General features: G+C 44.4%; 1 protein-coding gene across 10 annotated transcripts in view; it reads right to left on the reverse strand.

Moving 5' to 3' along the window:
• cald1a (caldesmon 1a) overlaps nucleotides 1-23,448 on the reverse strand; it is a 36,428-nt gene that overhangs the window by 1,266 nt on the left and 11,714 nt on the right. For 2 of the 10 annotated variants that reach the window (XM_088406014.1, XM_088406011.1), the window contains exons 2-15: nucleotides 14,434-14,519; nucleotides 9,412-9,549; nucleotides 7,991-8,342; nucleotides 7,893-7,925; nucleotides 7,653-7,832; nucleotides 6,172-6,302; nucleotides 5,110-5,377; nucleotides 3,678-3,815; nucleotides 2,459-2,502; nucleotides 2,231-2,306; nucleotides 1,880-2,020; nucleotides 1,718-1,813; nucleotides 974-1,042; nucleotides 51-91 (exon numbers count right to left, since the gene is read on the reverse strand). In XM_088406014.1, the coding sequence (XP_088262140.1) occupies nucleotides 51-91; nucleotides 974-1,042; nucleotides 1,718-1,813; nucleotides 1,880-2,020; nucleotides 2,231-2,306; nucleotides 2,459-2,502; nucleotides 3,678-3,815; nucleotides 5,110-5,377; nucleotides 6,172-6,302; nucleotides 7,653-7,832; nucleotides 7,893-7,925; nucleotides 7,991-8,342; nucleotides 9,412-9,549; nucleotides 14,434-14,510 (1,784 nt within the window). In that variant the 5' untranslated portion in view covers nucleotides 14,511-14,519. Of the gene's footprint in view, nucleotides 1-50; nucleotides 92-705; nucleotides 759-973; nucleotides 1,043-1,717; nucleotides 1,814-1,879; nucleotides 2,021-2,230; nucleotides 2,307-2,458; nucleotides 2,503-3,677; nucleotides 3,816-5,109; nucleotides 5,378-6,171; nucleotides 6,303-7,652; nucleotides 7,833-7,892; nucleotides 7,926-7,990; nucleotides 8,343-9,411; nucleotides 9,550-14,433; nucleotides 14,520-15,546; nucleotides 15,695-22,970; nucleotides 23,005-23,448 lie in introns of those variants that run through there. The other 8 variants (XR_015864125.1, XR_015864126.1, XM_088406015.1 and 5 more) reach the window with 8 other exon arrangements.

Below are 23,448 nucleotides of genomic sequence, written 5' to 3' on the forward strand. Positions count from 1 at the left end.
TAGTTGTTGAGGACAATACACAAGATAAACAAAGTGCTGACTGTACTTACTCACCATTGGTGACTGATTTGCTCTCACCTCTTCCTGTCGCCTACCACACAAAAAGAGAAGCAATTATCCCACTTGTCCGTCTTCCGCTAGCATCAAGTGAGCTTACAAAGGAAGCCAAACGGGAAGGAAGGAAGGAAACGGGACTCAAACGTTTACATTTGAACCGCAAGGCCGCCGGTATATCCGTGTCGGCTGGCATGTGCGCAGGTGATGACGGGGAAGCCAAAAGCGCGCAAGTGCTAATTGCCGACAGCGGAAGCAGATGTTGTAAAGATGGGCTGCATTGAGGCGATAAAAAGGGAAGGCCGAGTGCAAGTGGAGCAGATTTGTGCTTCCTGGAAGCGAAAAAAGGCCAACGTGTGGGAAAAATAAAGAAATAAAAAGCCACCCGTTTTATGAGACAGAATTGACGTAAAGCCGGCATCTTGTTGGTTTTGCGGGGCGTCCTTGGAGAATAATACTTTAGGACACCAGTTTTCCTTTCAAATCAAAAGTGTTCTTTAGAAAAGTCATTCTTTATGAAGAAATTTGTCATTATTCCCACCCAATTTCAACAGAAGCAAGCCTCTCCGATGAGTGAAGACAAAAAGTGCAAAAAGTCACAGCAAAGCGCAAGGCATTTTTTTGTGATGAATATATATGTATGTATTTTACCTCTGCGGGCATTTTCCAGATTGTATTGATTACATCAACTAGCTATGAGAGTTCTTTTGGGAGAAACACAAACACAAAGATGTATTCACAGGAGGTATCTGCGCGTGTACAGTAACAGCAAATGGAATTGCAAAATTTTACAATTATACACACACGTCAAAGATCTATTTTGTAGTGAAGGAGATAATTACTGACTGAGTTAATAGCAACATTTGAGAATATCTAGGGGAATGATAGATATATCTGTTGCGGGGTATGTGATTTGTACCTTGGCCGGAGAGGAGCCTTTGTTTTCCCATAAACTCCTCTTGTTGGTCACATCCACAGGTTTCAGGTCCTGGAAAAAAAGGCACATGTCAAAGCTGCAAAGCATCATCCATCAATTTCTGAACATTCGTCTTAAGGAGGGATGATATGAGCGTGTATCCCAAAACTACTGCAAATCTGCTGCATGTTATTTTCACAGTGGCCAGAAGATGTCACTCAAACACTCCTCTACATGCAAACTTACCTTCTGGGTGCGTTTTTAGTCATAAAAATCAGCCTCAAAAAAGGTCAGTCAGAAAAGATGACCAATACAACGTTACCATAGGGATTCAGAAACGGATGCATAATAATTAGAAATGAGAGTTTAAGGGGTTGACCGTGGCGAAAAGTAACAGATGAAAAGTCAAGAAGCTATGAAGAGCTAGAACTCCAAAATAGAACAGTGATGTACAGAAGATGACCTAAAGATGACACGAAAAGGTGAGCGAGGTCCATATGCGGTTGTTTTTTCGTTCGTTCATTTGCTTCATTCGTGTTCAGCCATCTGCAGCGCGTTGGCCCCAGTCGGCCACCCAACGAATTCCCTTTTCCGACGTCCCCGCGGCCAACCGCCGAAGTTGGCTTACTTTCGAAAAAAAAACCAACCTTTTTTTTCAACAAAATGACAGCACCGACACGCTATGAAGAAAAACACGATTGACTGCATTTTAGAAATACGACAGGCGTTGCCACGACAATGACCTACCGATGGCCTTCCTCCCGCCGCCTTGCCGCTCTCGGGGGTTTTATTCAGCCAGTCGTTGATGCGGCCCGCCACGCCCGGGTTTATCAAAGTTGCTTCCTGTTTGGATGGAGGCCAAAGCTAAGAAGGCGGCGCTGAAACGGGGAATTGTCCTTCCTGCGTTACCTTAAAGCTGCCGCCGCCGCTTCCCGTCGAACCAAACACGTTGCCTTTCTCCCACATGCTCTTGATGTTCCGGATACTGTCGGTCACCACCGGGAGATCCACGGCGCCCGAGCGAGGGCATCGCGACTCCTTGTTCTCTCGCTGCGGCCACAGAAATCGGCAGAGATTAATTCCGGGCGATTGTGGAATGCGGCGACGTCAGCGCCGAGGATAACTAAACTCCGCATTTTTGGCAGGACAAAAGCATCACAATTACACAGCAGCTGCACCTGCATCGTCTAATGCAGTGGTTGCGGGTACGCCACGGCACTTTTGGGCGTATGTGAGGTGATGTTTTCCGTATGGGCTCACCTGGGCGGCTGAGGTGTACTGTTCCAGTCTGTTGTCAATCTTGGACACCACAGGTGAAGGGGACGTCTTTACTGTGCTGTTGTAGGGACGGGCGGGAGGAAAATAGGAACAGATTTGAAATTTTGTGCCCGCGGGCATTTACATTCCTCTATGGCCAAATAGGAGCGCAGGCTTCACAAGCACAAATAAAAGCTCGTTTATCGATCGGAGGTGTTTTCTTTCTTTTACCTTTTTTGTGCCGACTTGTTGAGAAACTCGGCACGCTCTCCGATCTGAAACATATTGCTGAAAATTATCCAACATTTTACTGAAGAAATATAAGTCACACACGTGTGTGCCCTTGAAAATAAAGAGCGTATATCTAGCGTATGGACTTTCCTTCACAGGCGTAGTCTGGTGACCCGTGCGCACAATGCTACCGATTGTTCCCAATGCGATGACACACGCATACCAGACAAAAACACACAGTGAAAAAAACACAGCATTTCTCTTTTGCTGCTTGTGGGAATCTTTGCTGGATTGTTTTTGATATACAGTGGACCCCTGGTTTTTCCTTTTATGACACGGGCGTTTTTTTGTCCCCTCTTTACGGCACTTTCCCCGCTTCACGATATCCAACAACTGTCATGACCTTATGACGAATCCCACACCTGGAACAGATTCATTTCGTATAGCGGTGGCCCGCTGTATATCGTGCGAACACATGAACAAAAATGGGACAAATGTTTGCACCCAAAGGGTCCTAGATGTTTTCTTCTTAGCCTTGCAATGAGCGACCAACAAATGCGGGCGTTCCAAAAATACTCCCTGACAGGAAATTCCCCATTCTCAGACGCATTTTGAACAGCTGCGGCCATGCGAATGACGTTACAGTAATCCTGTTAACCCTAATCGTTTTCCTGTAATCCTCGCAGCCAGGAGAAGCTCGTGTCCATACTAGGCACAGCTGTTATCTGCCTCACATGGCGCACATCAGGCCGCCCCGCTCGTGCTGTTTAAAGGCTGATAATAAGGACCAAAACCTCCCCAGATTGTGCTTCTACCAGGCGGTGACGGCAAAATAGCGACGTTTACCTTAAATTTCGACCTATACGCCAAAACTTTTGTGGTTGAAAACGATCTTTACGGTTTCAAACAGTGGCCACACGCAAGAAATATACGACATGAAATATACAATGTTTACACATGTGATTCATACAGAAGAGGATTAAGGGTGGGGGATTCTCGACTTTATTCATACTCTTCATTCGATTCATGTGTACTTTTTTATTGTATTTTTGACAGACTAAAGCACACCCAAAGACACTCAGTTGTACGTACAGTGAACATGATGACAAAGTAAAGCTGTGTCTGGCGTCCGATTAAAAAAAAAACCAAACATACACAACAATCAGATAAGGGGTGTGGTGTGCACGTATGGATTGAAACAGGCATTGCATCCACTGACCTTGAGAGAGGAGCCACGAGGGCTGACGCACTTGAAGGGTTTTTCTTCACCGTCCGCCGGCTCCTCCACCTTTTGCCTCTTCTCGGCTGCCTCTGCCCTCCTCCTCTCAATCTCCTCCTTCATCTTCCTCTTCTCCTCCTGAACAATACACACAAGTCAAAATCTTGACTTGCAGTGCTGTTTTTGGCTTACGGTGTTCCACAGGGGTCGGTTTTGTGGCCCCCGCTGTTTTCATTTGATTTCCCACCCCTGGGTGCGAGCAGCCATTTTGCCGCGCGCTATTGACCGAGAACGACGTCACAGTTGCTCAGGCGTCAGGAAAATTCAACTGGATTTTGAAAAAAGTGTTGTAAAAATATGTTGAAAGCATATAAGGGCTGAGTCTGTAATCTAGCGATAAATGTGGTTTAACTGTAGAGACTGGGCCTCGACTGATGAACTGCCTTTTCAAATTATTAGCGCATTTGTACACGTACTCCTAGAAATGATGGCGCTTGGTGGCACGTCGCCCGTCTCCAAGCGGCCTTGTCTTGCTTAATTAGTCTCCCTCTATCCCCAGGCCCACTTTTAATTACAAATCAAAAGACCTCATTAACATGACACAAGGCGAAGAGGAAAGAGGGAGAAAAAAGCCGCCGCAGATGCGTCCAAGACCGGCAAAGACAGCGGTCGGGCTAACGAGGAGAACGTGCAGCTGTGTGAGGAGGAGACTAACGATGGAAGTGAACATTAAATTAGGAACACTATGAAATGCTAACCCGTATATTTCAGACATATTTAAACGTACCTTAAAAGGGTCTTTACACTTTTCAATTCCATTCTTTGTATGGAACTGAATGATTTCATACATCAAAATATGAATGGCCAATTCGAAAAGTTTTTATATATAGGGCGCACCGCATTATAAAGAACATAGAATAGAAGCTCCAGGAGTGACTGGGGTTCCGTTGTGCAGCCACTGGATGGAGCTGCGCAAAAGGGAATCAAAATAAAATCGAGTAAGCCAGTCAAACTTTATGAACACAAACTAGCGTTCTCACAACTCCACTCACAAATTTAATAAACAGCTATTTGATATTGAAAAAAAACCCGTTTAGATCAATGTCAAGACGAATCAGGAGTTTAAAAGAATATTGTGATTCAAGTAAATATTAATTCTTTTTTTAAAATAAAAAAAACAAAACTAAAAATATTTTGTTGATTTAATTTTTTCCTGATTTTACTTTATAAAATCACACTTTCTTTTATTTAATTGAAGATTTCTATTTGCGCCTTAAAGTGCGTAGAATACGGTCGATGAGAATTAACGTAAAGGAGGGTGGAAAAAACGATGGGAACCCACTACGTTAACTGCCGACGTACTTGAAAATTTGATGACTTTGCAGTGGAGAGTTAGCGTCGCCACGGTAACTGCCTGCCCACAAAGTCTAACCTCCTCTGTGGCTTTCCTCTCAGCTTCCTCCTGCTTCCTCTGCTTTTCCTCCTCGTCCAGGACCTTCTTCCTCTCCTCTCGCTTCTTCTTCAGCTCCTCCAGCTGGGCCTCCGACTCCTGCTGCTTCTGCCTCATTCGCTCAAACTCCTCGCTTTCGGCGTCTTCGCGGCGCCGCTTCAGCTCCTCCAGCTTGCGCTCGGCCTCCAGGCGGGCGTCCTCGTCCTCGTCCGGCCCCTGCTCGGCCGAGGCCTCGGGGGAACCCGCGCCGCTGCGAGGAGCGTGCGAAAACGTTTGACATAGGATGCGGTGTGAAATGGGGGATCAAAACAAAAGGCGCAGAAGACACCTTTCGAGATAATGTTACCGCTCTTCTCGGCTTTCGCGCTCCAGGCTCGGTGACCGAAAGCGGCTTTTCTTCCGCAAACTCTTTGATTTTAAAATCTGATTCATGCTTTTCAAATATTGTGTTGATGCCCGGGGCAACGCTTGCATGCAGGAAAAGCAAACGCCTGAAAAGTCGGATTAAAGAGCCTCGGCAACGTGCTTTTTAAAAAAATATATATTTAGGAAACTAGCTTGACCTTTACGGAGAAACGATATGAGGTGCATTAATCATGCGCGGTATCGGCTTTTCGCTGTCATGATTTCTTCCTGTATTAAATATCACTGTTGTTTTTTTTTCCGTGCGATGGGGCCAGTTACGGTATGCATATTTAATCAGGAGCCACATTTGGTTCTCTGCCATGGTGGAGGTTCAGGGAGAGGTGAAGCAATGATTTCAGGTAAAACGTATACAAAAACAGCTAGGTTAAAAGTAAGCGCAAACGGGGTATTTATTATAACCCAATATGGGTTATTTTTCATCTCAAATCTCAAACCCAGCACCCTTAATATTTGCAAGCCTTGTTTATATACTCCTTGTTTAAAAAAAAGGGCAATAACGAGACATGTTTGACCACACATGAAGCGTGATTTCAATATTGACCAAAATAATCGCAATCATCATTTTGGCCATTATCGTGCAGCCCTACATCGAAGTGACAAATAGTAATGCGCACGTACCTGAGCGTCCTCTCGGGTTTCCTGTACTGTTTTTGGGAAGCATCTTCTTCCTCCCCTTGCTCTTCCTCCTCATCATGCAGGCCTCCGTTCTGCTTCCTTTGCTCCTCCCTGCTCTGGCCTCTCTCATACAGCTGCAGCCACACACACACAAACGTGCTCCGTTAAAGTGTCAGTGGAGGTGACACAATGTCACATCACAAAACGGAAGCTCCGTCATCTTTTGTGACATTTACACAACGTGAGCGATTCTGTGCAAGTCAACACCTTGGGTGTATACTTTGTGAATCGGCACTGCAATTAGAAGTCGCGTCCACTTGGGGGCGTAGTCATGCTTTTATATATATATATAGTTTTTGTTATATTTAAATAGTATGTTCTTCACTTCACATGGCATAGTCGATTCTATTTGCTAGTCAATGGTGACAAGTAATGCATCAAACAAGCAAAACGGTTTGTACTTGTAATTTACATGTAAAATGTGATTCACTATAAGAACGATTCAGGAGAAAACTGCACTCGGATGAAATCTGTATCGAGAGGTTCCACTATATGTCATGTAATAGAGCTCACCGGGGTAGAGGACATGCAAAAGTGAAATAAGTGACCACTCTGAAGCATTGCATTAACCTTGGATGTGACTGACGGTGCTGCAGCCACACTTCACAACGCACAAGCTCACTTTTCAGCGGTGCGGATCACAACTGTGATGACGTGAGGCATCTGGCCAATCTCAGCATGTGGTTCCAGCATTCAACTCAAATACAGTCAACCCCCGTTTATTACAGGTTCATATCATTTGGTCTGACAAAAATCTGTTCTCTTAAGACTAGATTAAGTAGCCTTGACGCTGCTGGCAAAGTTTAAATGTGTAGTATTTTTTCGACCAACAAATGAACGAGTTCATTTGAAAATGACGTGATGTTCCTTGTAAAGCGTAGTTTAGAAAAAGTCAAGGTAAGACAACTTAAAATAAAGTTGCTCCATTTTCCAATCAAATTTGTTCCCGTCACAGCATTAAAAAGCATAACAGTTGCTGATACCCGCAGAAATCTTGTTAAGACACCTATTTGTGAACCACCGGTATATGCTGTACACGATATATACAATACCGATCAAAAGTTTGGAAAACACCCATCTTATATTTAAAATTAGGCACCTTTGTACATTTTTCTGATGTAGATGATCTGACCTGGAGTGACTTTCAGCTTCAAGAGTTAATGACCTCAATTTATTAGACCTCTTTGAGACCATTTGAAGGTGTTTCCAAAGTTTGGAGCGCTATTCTCTGCCCTGTGGGAAGAATAGCTTCAAAATCTGCGCTGCACACGTGGCACGGGGATGATTTGCAATCTCGCGAGGGTTCACTGTATTCCTTAATGCGTTGAAATATCGCCAGACAGACGCCTGTGAAGTTTTCCCGAGCGACTGCGTGCTTGTGCCCGACACCTCTCGCCAAACTCATCTTACCGCGTTTCGGATACCTGAGTGTCCTGCGAGTGTGGTATCTCACACACCTCACTGTCGGATTCACTGTCATTTCTCTGTATCGTACTGGCGCCGACGTCTATAAACTGGCCCTGGGGCGCCTCTTCAGCCACTACGTCTGCCGACTCAGCCTGATTTGTACTGACTACTGAATGAATCCCTTCCTCGGCAAGTTCCTATGAAAAAGTGGCATTACCGCGCTTATCTGAAGCAGTCGCTCTACTGTGCAAGCATACCTGCTGTTCTATGTAAGTTTCATCAGTTGATTCCTAGCAAAACATGATCAAATAGACAATTATTCAAGTTCTCACAAAAGACCAAAGAGACGATTTACCTCTTCTCTTAAGTAAGATCTCCTCGGGTTCTCCTCTTGTACTTTTTCCTCAACGGGAGCGGCGTCTTCATCATCCCCGGCCACGTCCGGCTCCTTCTCCTCCCCCCTGTAGTTGAAGGTCTTCTCCCGACGCCAGGAAGCCCTCTGCTCCTCTTCCTCATCCTCCAGCGCCGTTTTGTTCTTCTCCACGTCGTCGTGGCCCTCCGCGTCATCCCGCTGTCGCTCCAGCGCCTCCTTCAGGCGACGCTGCCGGCGCTCCTCGCGCCTGGCCACGCGATCCAGCAGCGCTTGGTCCTCTTCCTCGCCGACGTCGCCTCCCAAAGAGCTGCTCACTGAGACGCTTTCTGCCATACTGTTGGGGAGAGAAAATGATGGTGGCTTTATACCGTAATTTGACCCCTAATTCAGGGGTCGAATTCTCTTATTTTCTATGCTACCGTGTATATAGTAAAACTACAGCAAACCAGAATAAATCTAATCTGTTTTTTTCTCGCATCATATCCGTAAGTTATACATACATTTGTTGCGGGTTACGTGTTATTATTCCTCCGTGAAATGATTCAGACTCGCAACGGATTTCTGATCCATTCTTAGGTGTCGTCTAGATCTCATGACGTCAAAATGTGAACATTAGTTCATTAAGTGAACCGGGACATTCAATGATCATTTCAAGGATCAAACGCCAGCTGCGATTTTTGGCATTAAGCTCCTCGTTAAAAGTTCAACATGCGCGTTCAAAAGCTTCGTGAAGGTCACGTTAAATTCACCTGCAAAGGTTTGAATGCAGTGTGGGCTCATCCTGAAATTTCAGCAGTAAGCTCACTGCCCACAGTCACGTGTGGGGTCTAGGTTAAAATGTTGCAAATTGGCATGTGAGCACCTCACAAGTACCTCAAATAACAGCTTTGAGAGGAAATCGCAGCTTTCAAAACAATACTTGTCCACAGATTGATGTAAAAACAAGTGCTGCTAAAGAAATCAGTCCACCGAGCCAGGAGCAGACAGCCATTTGTGCGCTGCGGACCTGTCCATCCCAGCCAAACACTGACAGTTTGGCTCCACCGACAGCTTTTCGCCACAGAAATGCTTGAAAAAAGGACAGGTCAGACCGAAAATAAATCCGCATAGGAACGTTGGATTTAAGAACGGAAAGATAGCAGTAGACCCGCCCCAAGACTAGCCACTGTACGTTTTGACGAAAAGACCGCAACAGCCCGTCAAGAGTGAGGCTTTTTCTCTGCATTCCGCTCTTTCTATTGGCTGCGTGAACAATATCCTCGTATTTTCATTCAGGTTCACCGTAGTGGACATTTGTTTTTGGTCTATATCTTCAGAGTCCTTTGAGCTACCCAACAAAGTCCTAAACTAATAAGATCTACACAATCTGTTTGTTTTTCTGGACTAGCGCAGCACTTGGTCACCTGTGGCAGTTGGTGACGACCAGACTGTCGGGCTGCCCGGCGGCGTCTTCCATCTCCTTGGCCCTCAGCCTCTCCTGGCGGGCACGGCGCCTCCTCTCGCGGGCCGCCTCCTCCTCGTCGTCGTCATTCCTTGACAACCTGCGAGACGAGGACGGATCAGTGGAGACCAGAAAAAAATCTAGTATTGCATTATTTCCATTGACATATCTACTTCATATGCAATTATGTTTTTTAAAGGCCTTCTTCCTGTGTAGGACCACACTGTGGACACCAAGAAAACCTACGAGCGGTGTCGAAAGGCATGTGTAAACAAAAAAGTTGATTTTGTTGCCATCTTGTGGCAAGTATAGGGAAATATTAACTTTTGTGCATCATTTATTTCCGCTACTGCAATTTCGTTTTCTTTCGGTAAACAGGAAAAAAAAAAAAAAGGAAAACAGCCTATTGGCGGTTTCACATGTTCTACTCGACGGAAGCTATCAACCACCCTCAACATCCTCGCACATTCAACAAGCAAGTGCTGTTTATCCGGCCACCTGACATCCGCAAAGTCGGCTCCATGTTTGATCTGCGGCGGCCCGGCTGACCTTTCCACTCCCTCTGCTGAGCACGCGGCTACCTAACATCACACAAGCGCCTTTGAGCCCGGGCGGCCGAGCGTGCCGTTACATGTTAATTGCAACATGTGTGGTGAGCCGCGGCAAAGCCGCTTTGGGTTTATGTGAGGTTTTGCAGTTCGTCAACAAGCTTTCCCCCTTCGCCTCAACGTCTATCCATCATGAGGGGGGGATGTTTTCAAAACAGAGCAGATGAGATTGTTAACACCCAAGCGTGACCTGTGGGACGATGACATCACTCACATCAGCCGGGCAATGATTAACCTATGAGGACAAAGTTTGGCTCAGGCCGGGTTAGATATTTTCACGGTACTTGATTACTTTTTACCCGATCGTTATATGACAACGGCTGTAGCACCGCTGCTAGCTTGTTTCGCATTGTGCGTTGGCATTAAGCTAACTAGTCTTTTTTGCAAAGCCCTCACTAGGAAAGAGGAAACCTTTCGCACTGCCCCACCGACTCTAAATAACATTATTTATAAAGGTTTTATAGGTATACCTACAAGGAAAAAGTAGAAAAATGTTTCATTTTTAATTTTGGACTATGATCCGGTACTTTTTTCTCGCGCTTTGAACCCTATGAGTCATGGTCCAGTGCGGCTTACCTGCACTTTTTTTTTACTATTCACAAGAGGGCAATTTCCCAGTAAACAAGGGAACCACAGAAGAAGCTGACACTAGGGGGCACTCACCACTAGCAAAAAGAGATTCGACTGTTGTGTTGGTGCAGTACTCTAATAAACCGGGCGTGTTGCTATTAGGTTGAAAATATGCTGGTTCTGCTCTTGTTTGTAATCATGTAGTTCAGTCTGGCTTGATGTTGCAGTTTTAAAATCATCTTTTTTTTTGGTGCGTATTATAGTCTGAAAAATACAGTAATTGAATTTAAATCCACTCCACCTTCCCCTCAAAGTAACATAATTAAAACGCCACTTGTACGTGTCGCCCCTGCACACACACACGCACACACACACACACAAAACATGGCGGCACGACTGCCTAAATTCCCACAGGATTGTGCTGTCCCAGAAAACGGCAGCAAATGTCATGAGAAAGAGAAGAAGGCAAGATCTAAAAATGGAAATAAACGAGTCCTTGGCGGCAGGCGGCGACAATCCCGGGGTTCAAGATTCCTCGGTAAGAGAGAAGAACAAACTTCTAAAAGCTGAATTAGCATTCCTGTCAATCACGGCGCACACACAACCAAAGGCCACGTTAATATCCCCCCTTTTCCCTACTCAGGCCCCAAACTCCGTCAGCATTGGGCCACAGAGCTTCTTGGAAGGGGGAGGAGACAAGCAAGGGAACGGGAGAGAAATGAAAAATGAGAATAGGTTAAAGGTGAGCATGATAACAACGGAAAAGGGAATACTCTAATCTGCTGATTTCATCAGAGGCGACGCCCAGCGTGTTTCAACCAGCAGCATTTTTGTGCCATTGAAAGTTATACGCGGGGAGCATATTAGGCACAAGATTGTCTAAATATTTTCCTTGTGGCATAGCATCTCAGTTATGTGAGCAAAACCCATTTTGGAAGGGGGTGGGGGTAGACTTTTTCACCCCTACTTGGTAAAAGGAAAATGTGAAAATGCGAGCGTCTGTGGAGCAGAAGGGAGGGACCGTGTGAGGAAGGGAGGCGGGGATCGGGCTGTCAGAAAATGCTGACCCATTCCCACGCTGGACTCCCTGGACTATTTCCTATCCTTGCGCCGGCCCAAAGAACCGCAACCGGGCTGCAGACTGGCTCGCCCACCCTCTCTGATAGAAATCCCCTAAATCCGCTTATTGAATTCATTACCTCCTCCTAGGAGGTTTGATTTCATCACTGTTTGTTTGTGTAGCAAGCAGAATTCCACTAAAATGACACTGACAATGAAAAATGAAACTCACATAAGGTGGAACTCAATTTGACATTCTGATGATATAATAACTAATACCATCCCTTTTTAAATATTTAGGTAAATGACAAAAAAACATTCAGAAAGACTAGGAGGCTAAAATGAATATAACAGGTCAAAACGGGTATTGGTTGATTTCTAAATGCATGCAAATGGGATTATTTGACGGCAAAGTTTACATTTGAGTGAGCATTAACGCCCGGTGGATAAACAGAGTAGAGGTGGGCCTCCGTGAAGGTACAACCCATACCCTTCCCATTTATTTTCACTTCCTGCCAGAACTCAAGCAGACCATGTTAGGAATTGTCCCATATTGTCAGGGCCATTCACAAAGGATGGGTGTTATTTCCTCAGCCCTTCCTGGATCGCACAGGTGGAAGGGCAGCTGTTTCGTGAACGAAGAGGATGAGGAGAAAGCGCCGCGAGAGGAAAGGAGTGGTGTGACATGGGTGTGTGTGTGCGAGAATAAGGGAAGGGCTGGAGATTAAAATTGAAGCATGAGATCACAAGCTAAAAGGGGCGGGTGAGGTGACGCGCACTGGTTGGGAAAGATGAAAAGGATGAGGACGCGACAAGAAGCAGGAGATGGAGAAGTGGAACATCTTGCACAAAGAACAGGGCGAAGGATGGAGATGAAGAACGGGGAGGAAAAAGCGTATAAAACCATAAAAAGGAAAGTCAAGAAAAGACTTCTTTTAAATCTGGCGACACTTTATCGGACCCTTAATGTTATGCAACTGGAAGAGGGAGATGATTGGTCAACATACGAGGAGGGGGAGGGGGGGAGGTAAACAGACAGGAAAAACGCTATAGGCAGCCCTCAGGCACTCCAAATCAAATCCACCTTTCTGATAAGCTTCACGTTAACATCATTGAAATTCACAAAAGGGCATTTGCCCTGTTGACCCTGAGTACGACATGATAGGTCACAGGTGCCCTCACGGATTCCTGACTGGTGGGCTGCTGCTTCTTTCACTAGAGGTCCAACGGCAGCCTGACGGCGCGTCAAAGGAGCCGTGAACCACGATGGCTTTTCACTGCGGTTGAAAACGGCTGAGATGAATTGACAGGCCGAGACTGGACTTTGTAGTTTTCAGACAAGCTATGGCTTCCTTACAACTGGAACTTGATCCAAGACAGGAGAGCAAAGGATTGGCTCCAGAAAAGTGGAACGGGCTTCGTCAAAGCTTCATCATCCGATCCAAACACGCTCAACGGTTAATTAAATGGGTGCGCTCAAAACTAATGTTGAACACAAAGCGTTCCAACGCAGCAACATGTGGTCCTGACTGGGCTAGCGAGGGGGGGGGGTTGCTGAAATGTTTTGCTATCTTGGCAGAAATTAAAGCAATGTGGAGACGTAATTTTTATTTTTTTTTTATCAATAACAGGAGCAGTGTATCACCTGCCAGTTCAGTTATTACTGGAACATGGCCCGCCAAGTCAAAATTTGATGTTTACTACGATCCAGACCATTCCATTTGGTCTCTGAAAAATGTTCCTAACCTCAACTTCGATCATTCCAACAAATCAGGCACTTTGATCCAAAAACACAGTATAATAAATACAGACAATTAGGGCTGCAACTAACAATTATCCATGAATAATTTAAGCTGTCCATTATTTTGTCCGTTACTCAATAGAGCGGGTTAGTACATTCTATACTTTTATTAAAAATGGCGAACATTTTTCAAATTGACAAATCATGTTGGCTCATTGTTTCTCAAAGCAACTAATTGTCAATCATTTCACCTCTACACATTGGCCCGGAAAATATGGCGACCGAGTTGCTAAGTCGACATTAAAAATAGGTCGACTGAGCCTATTTTGCATTTGCGTTGGAAGTAAAAAAAACTTGTCAAAATAGATGGATGATGTTGGCTGTTATCTACATCCTTATCAAGCTCTTCCTAAGTGGCCTGAAGCTGCGGAAAGGAGGAAACTTTTGTTAAAAACAAAAAAGGGCTTCGACACTTTCATGATATCATATTTGAATTTTTTGCCCGCGCTTGGCACGTTACTGCTCAATCACTTGTGCAAATGGGCTTTTGTCTAATCCATTTCATCCATTGAATCAAAGGGAGTTCAGAGGGCCTCCATATCTGGGAGAGAAAATTGGAAGGGGAGCGGGAGGGTATGATTGAGCGTTCCCACTTAAAGGTCATCACAATGCTTATCTGATTGCTTATCAACCTTTTTTTCCCTCCTCCTACAAGCAAAGCTGGGGGGAAGACAATGTTTGCCAAACTATGCTTGAAAAAAAAGAAAAAAAAAAACCTCAAGGAGGCCTTGAAGCTTTAAAACAACACTGGCGCCATTTTCATCCAAATTGGCAACAAGATCAGAGGAGGCGCTCCGACAGGCAGCTTCGCTCCGCAACATGGCCCCAGGAATTCTTCGCTAAGTAGGACGATCCGAAATGACAGCGCCCTGTGAGCTGGCTCCATTCCAGCCAAGGTCACCGTCGGAACTCCCGGAGGTTTACTACTTTTCGAGAAAGGTCTTACCGTTCGGCCTCGAGGCGCATCTCCTCCCGCTTCTGCCTCCTCAGCTCCCGGCGCCGCTCAAAGTCCATTTCATCCATGGTTGTAACCTGGGAAGTGACCCAAAAAAAGTTTTGTGGCACGTCCATTTTAAAAGACCCCCAACAAACGCGTTTCGACTGACAGAACAGTGTGCTGGTGCCAGAATTGTCCAACATTACAGTCAATTGTGCTGCGGTGCCACCAACAGATAAACGGACCGCATTTCCAGGTTGCCTTCTCTCATCGTAAAGAAACTTACAGGACACTAAGCTGGGCTAAAATGTGTTATTGCGGTGGCAATAGTCCCATAAAAGGTGACAGGAACCAGAGTACGAATCCACCTGGCTCCGGCGTTCGTGTGTGAGTTTGCATGTTCTTCCCGAGCCCACGTGGGTTCTCTTTGGGAACTCACTCGACCGATCACACCTAAGGACATTTGACGATGTCCGATTCCCTGCCATGCATGGTTTTGGGAGTGTGGGAGGAAGTCGGAGTCCCCGGAGAGACCCCATGGGCTCGGGGAGAGCACGCAAACTCCACACAGGAAGGCCGGAGCGAGGTGGACTTGAACTCGGGCCCCCTTAACTGTGACACGGACGTGTTATTCAATGCCACAACTGGGCTCGAATGTCTAGTCTCTTCCCAAAAAAAAAAGTAACGTCTTTGGGATGGAATGCCTTCATTAAAAGAAAAAATGTAATATTACATCAATGGAATTTCACTTGCTGTTAACTGAAAACGGCCTACGCCGCTGAAGGCGCAGGGAAAGACCTTGACTGAGATTAAAAAGAGGGCAGTGGCCAGAAAAGGCAGAAGGACAAGTCACTACAGGATGTTAAAAGCATTCTCCCTAGAAAATACCCACAAGGGGTACGTGTGGGGTCGGGCGGGGAGACCACCCAGGAGCTGCCGGGCCGAGCGTCGGCCGTCTATGACCTCGGCGCGGCCGAGCCGAATAAAACAAACTCATTAAGCACTCGAGGAAAAGACATTTGGAAGAACAGCGGGGAGTAGTCACATAAATAACGCCGTTTACGTAAGAGCGCTTACGGAGGTACAACGCGATGATGCAGAACGCGAAGGATCAGACGGTACCTTTAAAAGACGTGTCAAGAAAAGTCTTTTCCTTTACACCAGTGTCATACCATCAAGCTGCGTCTTTTCCAAAAGTGCAGCCTACAAAAATTCTTGCCCCTTTCTCTTGTTTCTTGTCCCTCCTCCTATCCCTCAATGACCTCCTTCCTTCTCCCCTCATGCCTTTCGCGCACCCCCCCGCTCCCTCCCTCCCTATCGGCACAGCTAATGCTTCCTGTGTTGTTTACCCAGAAAAACGCTCTCCTGGGATACGACTCCACTCTCGAGCCTCACTTCCGGTCTTGTCCTCGTCTTCTGTCTGTATTTTCTCCATCGCTAGATGCATACATCCGCATTTAGGGCAGGCGGGATTTATCAGTTGCTTCAATGTTATGGTATCAACAATGCTGCACATGGCATTCACTAGAAAGACGGGCTAGCGAAAAAAAAAAAGTGTCGAGAAGTTGTTGAGAAGCACTGGATTAGCACAAACGATCAGGAGCACTATTGCACTACGATATCATTTACCGGAGAGTCAAAAAGTCCCAGAAATGACGTCGCCTGTGACCACACCCCTGATGGCGGAGGCCTCCCTCTGTTTAATCTGAATGCCTTTTTCCCGAATTGATCGACGTTACAAGTACGGCGATAGCTCAGCGGACGAAAACAAAAAGCGGTTTCGTTGCTATTTACGCAATCGCCACGACTGGAAATAAGATTTCACAACCCTGCAGTAATTCACCCTGTATTTGGATGTTAAGATAGCGACCGTGGGCAAGGGCCAATTAGGGCTGGCTACGCACGCAATCATAATTAAAATGAGACGAGAAGCCTAAGTACAAGTGACAAGGCCTCCAAACAGAATCCGACTAATCACACACTTCTCCATACCGAGGACGCCGATGGAGACACACTACATTAGCTGCTCCAGACTGTCTCGAAATGAGATATGGTTATGAATTTAATGTCTCAAAGATAAGGTTGATCAACAGAAGCAACACAAATGGCTCGTACAGCAAGACTTTACAAGACGATGAAATATGTATTTCGACTGTGAATGTAACTAATGATACGTTTAATAGGTTTATTGAAGAAATGCAAAATCGTAAGAATCTCGAGCTTTTAAATGGAAAGCGCTAAGCAAAGAACCCCGGGGGAAGCCTCTGGCTTGCATAAAAAGGGCCTCGGAAAGATGCGTGTGCGTATAAAATGGTGTACAGCACCGGAGGGACCACCCACACTTTTACAAAAGCTAACAAAGACAGAATGAGAGGAAGAAAAGGAAGACGGCATTCCATACAGTTGAGCAACCCGGAGTGCAAAGTTGGTGACAAATTTTCAGTTTCAACTTCAGCTTGTCCGCTCCCTTCGAGTTAGTACTTGATTCTCGCACTGACCTGGAATCTGTATCCATCTGTTGTTGCGCTCTTTTCCCCTACACTGACATATTCACCATAGTGTGACATAACTGGCACGTAATTCTCAATATTCCAAAAGCAACTATGACCTCACACGGACATAAAGCTTGTATTTTCCCATTAAGTCTTTGGCTGATTAACAGTTGGTTCCATACATGCAACGTAAGAGCATTTGGACAATTTCAAGACCCACATGTATTTGTGTTCAGAACTAAAATGGTGTGTGCATCAAATTGTTTCCAACAACAAAATCAACAGTGTTGTGGCATCAAATCTTTGCCTAAAAAGCAAAAAGTGGCACGAACGTGTATTAAAATGTTAGCAATAGCCAATGTCAATTTTATGTTTGTTAGGTCTACGGTGTGAACTGCTGCTGTGTGAGTCGCATTAATATAAACCATCAATTTTGGTATCCTGAATTTTCCTTCAAAACGAGAAAATATATTTCCATTGAGGCGTTTCGTAACCTGTATTTTTTGCAACAAGGAAACTTCTATATGTAGCAATGGAAAAGAATGAGTTAAAAGTAAACGTTTTACAAGCTGGATAAGTCTTCAAATTACCAGCGGAAAATAGCCGGTTACAAAGACGTTTTCAATTGCATCCTTTGCAAGTTGCCCGTCGTCGTACGTGTCAAAAGATAAAAATGAACATATGAAAATAGTCACAGGAGGCCATAAGAAGCAGGAAAGAAGTCTTTGGTGGAAAAGCAATGGGGCGAAAGCCGGCCTTCCCCGTCTGCTGTATCCTGAAGTGGCAAGTAACCAGAGACACCGTGACTATTGAACACCGGGAGTTAGAGAAGAAAATCTACCAAAGAGGAGCCCAGCCAGCAGACTTGAATTGTAGCGGGTTTACTGTTTGCTCAAGCACAGTATTTTGTCGTTCGGTCCGTATAAGACGACGATCTTACAGCAGATAAGGCGGGTGCAGTTAAGAGACAGGGAGGGAAGAAATACAGCGATAGTCCTAATGCATGCCTGTAGGCGCTGGAGATGAACAGCTGTTTTGGCAGAGGCTCCCGAGACAGTTTGAGTTGTGTAAATGTTTTCTGCAGGCGTAGTACTGGGGTCTCCTGACAGTAGAGCACAGAAAGACAACATAACAAAACTGTACTTAAGGGTGTCTGCGTGTCATTTTTATAACAAATATTAGTTGCAAATTGACATTTTTTGATTTCATTGCGGGCTACGTTGCGTTTATGGCTTCCCTCAGTAGGCCAATTAGAACTGGGAAAACAAATAAAAGCATAATCGCCACAATATGTCTGAAAGTCACGGTTCGGTACGTACAAGAAAAATTGTCTCGTATCACCTCTAGCGGCGATGAATATGCAAAACGGTGCAATTTTTGTTCATCTGTTTGAAATGATGCGTTCCGGCATAGTAGTAATTTGGTGTACGAAGGGCCCAGTTTACAACAAAAACAATTATACGAACGACTTTCAAAGAATTATTGACCCGTAATACAAAGAAAATATTTTTTATAACACCCTCCATATGGGCAGCCCTCCTCTGCTAATTCTATGGGATGTCAGTCCAAAGGTAAGGATCCAATTTTTTTGTAGTTTTTTTTTTTTTGCTCGGCACAAATTGGATAGCTTATGGGAAAAAATGGATTCAAGATTCAAAATAATTGTCTAAAAATCCATTTTGTGTCTTGGGGTACCATTGTATTTGCTTACGCAGTAAAAAATGTTAACCAGCTTACCTAGACAGTGACGTCGAAGCGCAATAGTGTATGTACAGTGACGCAGAGGGCCGGATCTGGACCGAGGACCTTGATTTTGACACCTGAGCTGTAGACATTTGACCGTATTCTGGAATAAGGACGCGCGCACATGTGCGATTTCCATCAGTGCCCACAGAGTTCTGCTTGGAACGCGGGCCGAGCGGTTGCGGTCGTCTCTGCTATGCACCTTCACTCTCGCATGCAGCGCTCGGCAGCATAAACACGTTTACCGTGGCGGGCTTGGGGAGCGGAGCTGCCGCACATGAGCATTCATGAACTCGCTAGAGGCTTTGGGACAGCGCCGCCAAGATATTGCGTTCTTTCCACCTCTGCCTGCGCCTCTCAGGGCTTCATTTGTCATCGGGCTTTCTCCGCCTTCCGCTTAAAAGACGACCTATAGACGGGCCGGATGATATATCGGCTGATCCGAATGCCTTGTCTGTTACATGGTCAAAACGGCTCGAGCTTGCCTTCAAATTGTTGCAACTGAATAAGAAGATTATGTAACCCGTACTGTACAAATGTACATTTAAAGTACTGTAAAATTTGGGTGATAAACTTTTTTTTTTCCTCGTGATTTGTCCCCTGCGGTTTTTAATCGTATTGCGGTTTACCTGCAGGTTTATTTTTTTATTAGCCACCAGGGGGCAATCCACCGGGAAAGCCAAAGAGTGTATGTGTTCAAGGTGTAAATTAATGGCAGAACTATAAAAAAAAACAAGTGAAAAGCTGTGAATCGATGGCTGTGCTCAAAAAGAGTTAAAAAAAATAAAAAACAAGCAAAAGGAGGCAGAAATGGCATGTTGCTGTAAGCAGGCAGTTAAAAAAAAAAAATCCATAGCCATACGTGTGAATATCTGAAGTTATGACCCGCAACTATTATGAAGATAAAATATCGATTCTATTGTTTTCTTATGCTAGCCCAGATAATATCGAACATATTTGTCTACATGTGAATCAAAGCATTTCGACACTTGATCTTCTTTCCAGCATCCCAAAAAGTACGACGAGGATACATCTCGCCGCTGGTGTCGCTGCATCACGTGAAAAGACACGCCGAATGAAGGGGAAGGGAAAGAAACCCATTGAACAGGGTGTCATACGGGATTTACTGCGAGCTGACCGCAAACACCCAAATCACCCTAAACTACCCCGACTAATCCCGCAGCATCAGGAAAAGAAGGTGGAGGGATGTAAAGTTTCCATTCGCCGAGGAAAAATGATGCTCCTGCATTCCCAGACTGTGTTTCATATTGTATAAGGCCTGGCTGTGTGAAAGTGAATCACACACACACACACACACACACACACACGGAGCATGAAAATCTCAATGGAATACCTTGGGTGCATTGTACTTTGAGGACTACAGGCACTGTGATGCGCCAGGGGAATTAACGCGTCATCGCTGAATCAGTCAGGCAAAAGATTACATTTTCAAAATCAAAGCGGCATCTAAACAGGAGCCCTGTACACTCGGCGATTCTATAATTTGTTAATAATTTATTGTCAAGCAGATATGACATTGTGTATGCATCCTATGTTGCTGTACTATTCATAGGCTATTTGTTGGGGCCGTTTTTGAGGACGATGACTCAATCGCTTACGGCCGATAAACCCCAGCCTCGCTCCAACACTGTCCCGATTGGTTGTAATAATTGTATAGAAACTCTTCAATGAGGGAACTTCGATGGCACTTTATTCGCTACTTTTGTTGTATGGTGACCAAAATTGTTTTGGCCAATTCAGTTACGCAAATAATAGCTTTTGAAACGACATTATTTCACTGCGGCAGATAAACAGCAAAGCGCTGGCCGATACCGAGTTAAGTGTGAGAATTGAATGCCCGAATTTAATTAGGAAATCTCTGATTGAAAAAGCAAATGAAAACTTGCACCCCGCAAATTTGATTAGAAAAGAATTACATAGAAACTTGGGAAATAAAAACTATTCTGCAAGTTTTTTTTGACAGACTGAAGTTATCAATGTCTTTGTGCAATATTTTGACCAGTTTTGTTGGATTTTTTCCAGCCAAGTGTGATAACCAAGTGTTGACATGTTGTCACCATTTGGATGAAATTTCAGCTCCCTACTGCTTTTGCCTTTGCTGTGAAATGCCTTTGACAAAATATGCTGGCTTGTTGCAGTCAAAAGTTTTAAAAACAAAAGTGAAAGGATCCTTTCATGTATTGAATAACACACCGATAAAGCGTGTAAAATTAGGACAAATGATCTTCCTAATGACAATTCAGCTTTCGGAAAGCAGATTGCACCTTGATTGATGCCAAAGTAATGACAAGGCTTCATTTTTGCAACGTTTGATTTTTTTCCCACTAATCTTACAAGACTCAGCGCCTGCTGTCACTCATCATTCATGATTTTTCTCATAAAATCGTTCAGTGGGTTAAAACATCTGAAAACACCTGCTTGGACCGACTGTTTATATGTTCTGCAAAAGCACGCTTGGAACACCGAAAGTGCAGTACAACACACCATATCCATCATCCACCAGCATGCAGCTCTCTAACACAACATTTCAAATGCTAATATTTGGTCCCTGAAAAAAAAATCCAGCTGCAGCTCGTCTCACGCTGAAGCAGCCACGGGACAATAAATCCCAAAGGTCAACAACTAATCCAATTCCCCGAATGAGAAAGCAACCAAAAGGAGCTAGTTAAAAAAAAATGACTTTTAGTTTAGGACATTTGCATGACAATCCGGATCCCTATAGCTCATATAATAAACTGTCAACTTTGGACGTTCGTAAGGATGCTGCATCCTGCTTAACTGGAAAGCGAAACGGCATCCAAATCCCTCACAAACTCGGGCATGTTTGTGGCGTATCAAAAGACGGCTGCTCGCTGCTGGTGCTAGTCCATATGACCAAATATGGAAGGAAAAAATGCTGCCTTTCCCGTAACCGAACTGGGAAAAAGGGAGGAAAAAAAGAAGGTTTCTTGCATGCTGTGTGCATAGTGCGATAGCAGTGCTCTCACACTAAAGTCACAGCGGCCGGAGTTGGATCCCGCTCAATAACTGTGTGACTGATGGCCGCGCTGTGACACGCAAGCACACATAAGAGGGATTTTCTATCACAGTGGAGACTTCGCATTGACATAATGCATTTTCTCTAACCGTAACGATCGCAGCAGATTGCCTAACCTTTACACTAATCGCAACAAATCAAAATCATATATGACTATACAGTAAGTATTCTCTCCTAAGGAACTTTGGCATTGTCCGATCTTTACTTATAACGGAATTTTCCTGTGCGGGAAATACAGCACGTGTCCTGTGTGAACGTTCAAGTATGTTAACAACATACATTACGTGTGTCAGAACACGAGCAATAAAATGCAAAAATGTATTACTGTACTTGCTGTTGTACAGTGGGCCTCCCGTTTATGAGATCAATCGTCCGTGGTAGGGATCGTAACGCGAATTCGCCGTATGGCGAATGCATGTAAAACCCTAGGTAAAAACGTCAAAATTATATATACAATTGTATAAATATTGGTAACAAAATAGTATAGTAAATGCTACTTATATATAATACACAAGTATATAATTAAATATCATGAATAAAAATATATACAAGATTTTCAGTGCATTTTCTAGCTCCTAACCTTAACCCTTTCCTCTACTTCAAACATATGTTTTTGTGCCTTACGCCTTTCCCAAAACTGTCCTCCAAATATGTCTGCGGACTCATCACAAAAAGCTTGGATTCAATTAGCCGGGATGCCAGTGATGCAAGCGCACAACAAAGCGATAATAAATAAAATGGTTTCCATGTTCCAACATTGGTTTGCGCCATGTGCAACACAGCTTAGCATTAGCTTGATGGGAAGTTTGGCTAAAGCAAAAGTAACTGATTACTTTAGTTCTTGATTACTTGTAAGCGTTACTTTTATAATTCATATAGTGGCCGCCATTTTTAGACCGTCTGGACAGACAAAAGAAAATTAGGAAAAAATATGCAGTAGCAGTGATTGAACGTCTTGAAAAAACGTCAAAGTAAGTCTTAGGCATTGAATTGTACCATTCCGACAATTAACGTCAGGGATTCATTTTCACAGGGGCGGCAGTGGTTAAATCCGAGTTATGTGACGCTAATCAAAACAGAGTGCATCAAATTTACAGGTGAAATCAATTTGACCTCAACTTCGGACTATGTGAAACGGTTCAATGTTTCAGTACTTTTCACGAAACTTGATGTTCTCTGACAAGGATCTGAACAGTAAAGTTGACTACAGCGGTTTACGCCGTGAACATTTCCAGAAATGTGCACTTTTATACCTTTTCTGTGGCTTCTCCAGTCTGGCTGTATCTCTGGGCAACCTGTTGTTGACGCTTGAAATCCAGCGGTCACCTCCCTCTGAGAACATCATGTTTGACGCGTCACAATGACGAGGTATGGACTGTTAATCAATTGTGGTGTCATCTTGGTCCCGTGATGTCACAAAGTCAACAAAATGATGAAGAGCACTTTTGGATAACGTTTCGAATTCAGCCAGGATATCCAACGGGTATGCGCGTGTTTGCGTATCTGTATACACAGATATATAAATATATATTAGTGTAGCTTTAGCTCCAATGTAGTTTCAAATATATCACAGAAGCTCCTCGACATACGAACGAGTTTCGTTCCGGGTGTCCGTTTGAAGGCTGAATTATTTCTGGAGTTGTTAAAAAAAAAAAAGCTAGAAAAAAGAATCTGGAAAAAAAAACAAAAAAACATTCATTTAGCATTTATTTATTTAGCCGCAACATTTTT

The sequence above is a fragment of the Hippichthys cyanospilos genome, chromosome 22 (genome assembly GCF_059441005.1).
Source record: "Hippichthys cyanospilos isolate Australia breed blue-spotted pipefish chromosome 22, RoL_Hcya_1.0, whole genome shotgun sequence".
Lineage (NCBI taxonomy): Eukaryota > Metazoa > Chordata > Actinopteri > Syngnathiformes > Syngnathidae > Hippichthys > Hippichthys cyanospilos.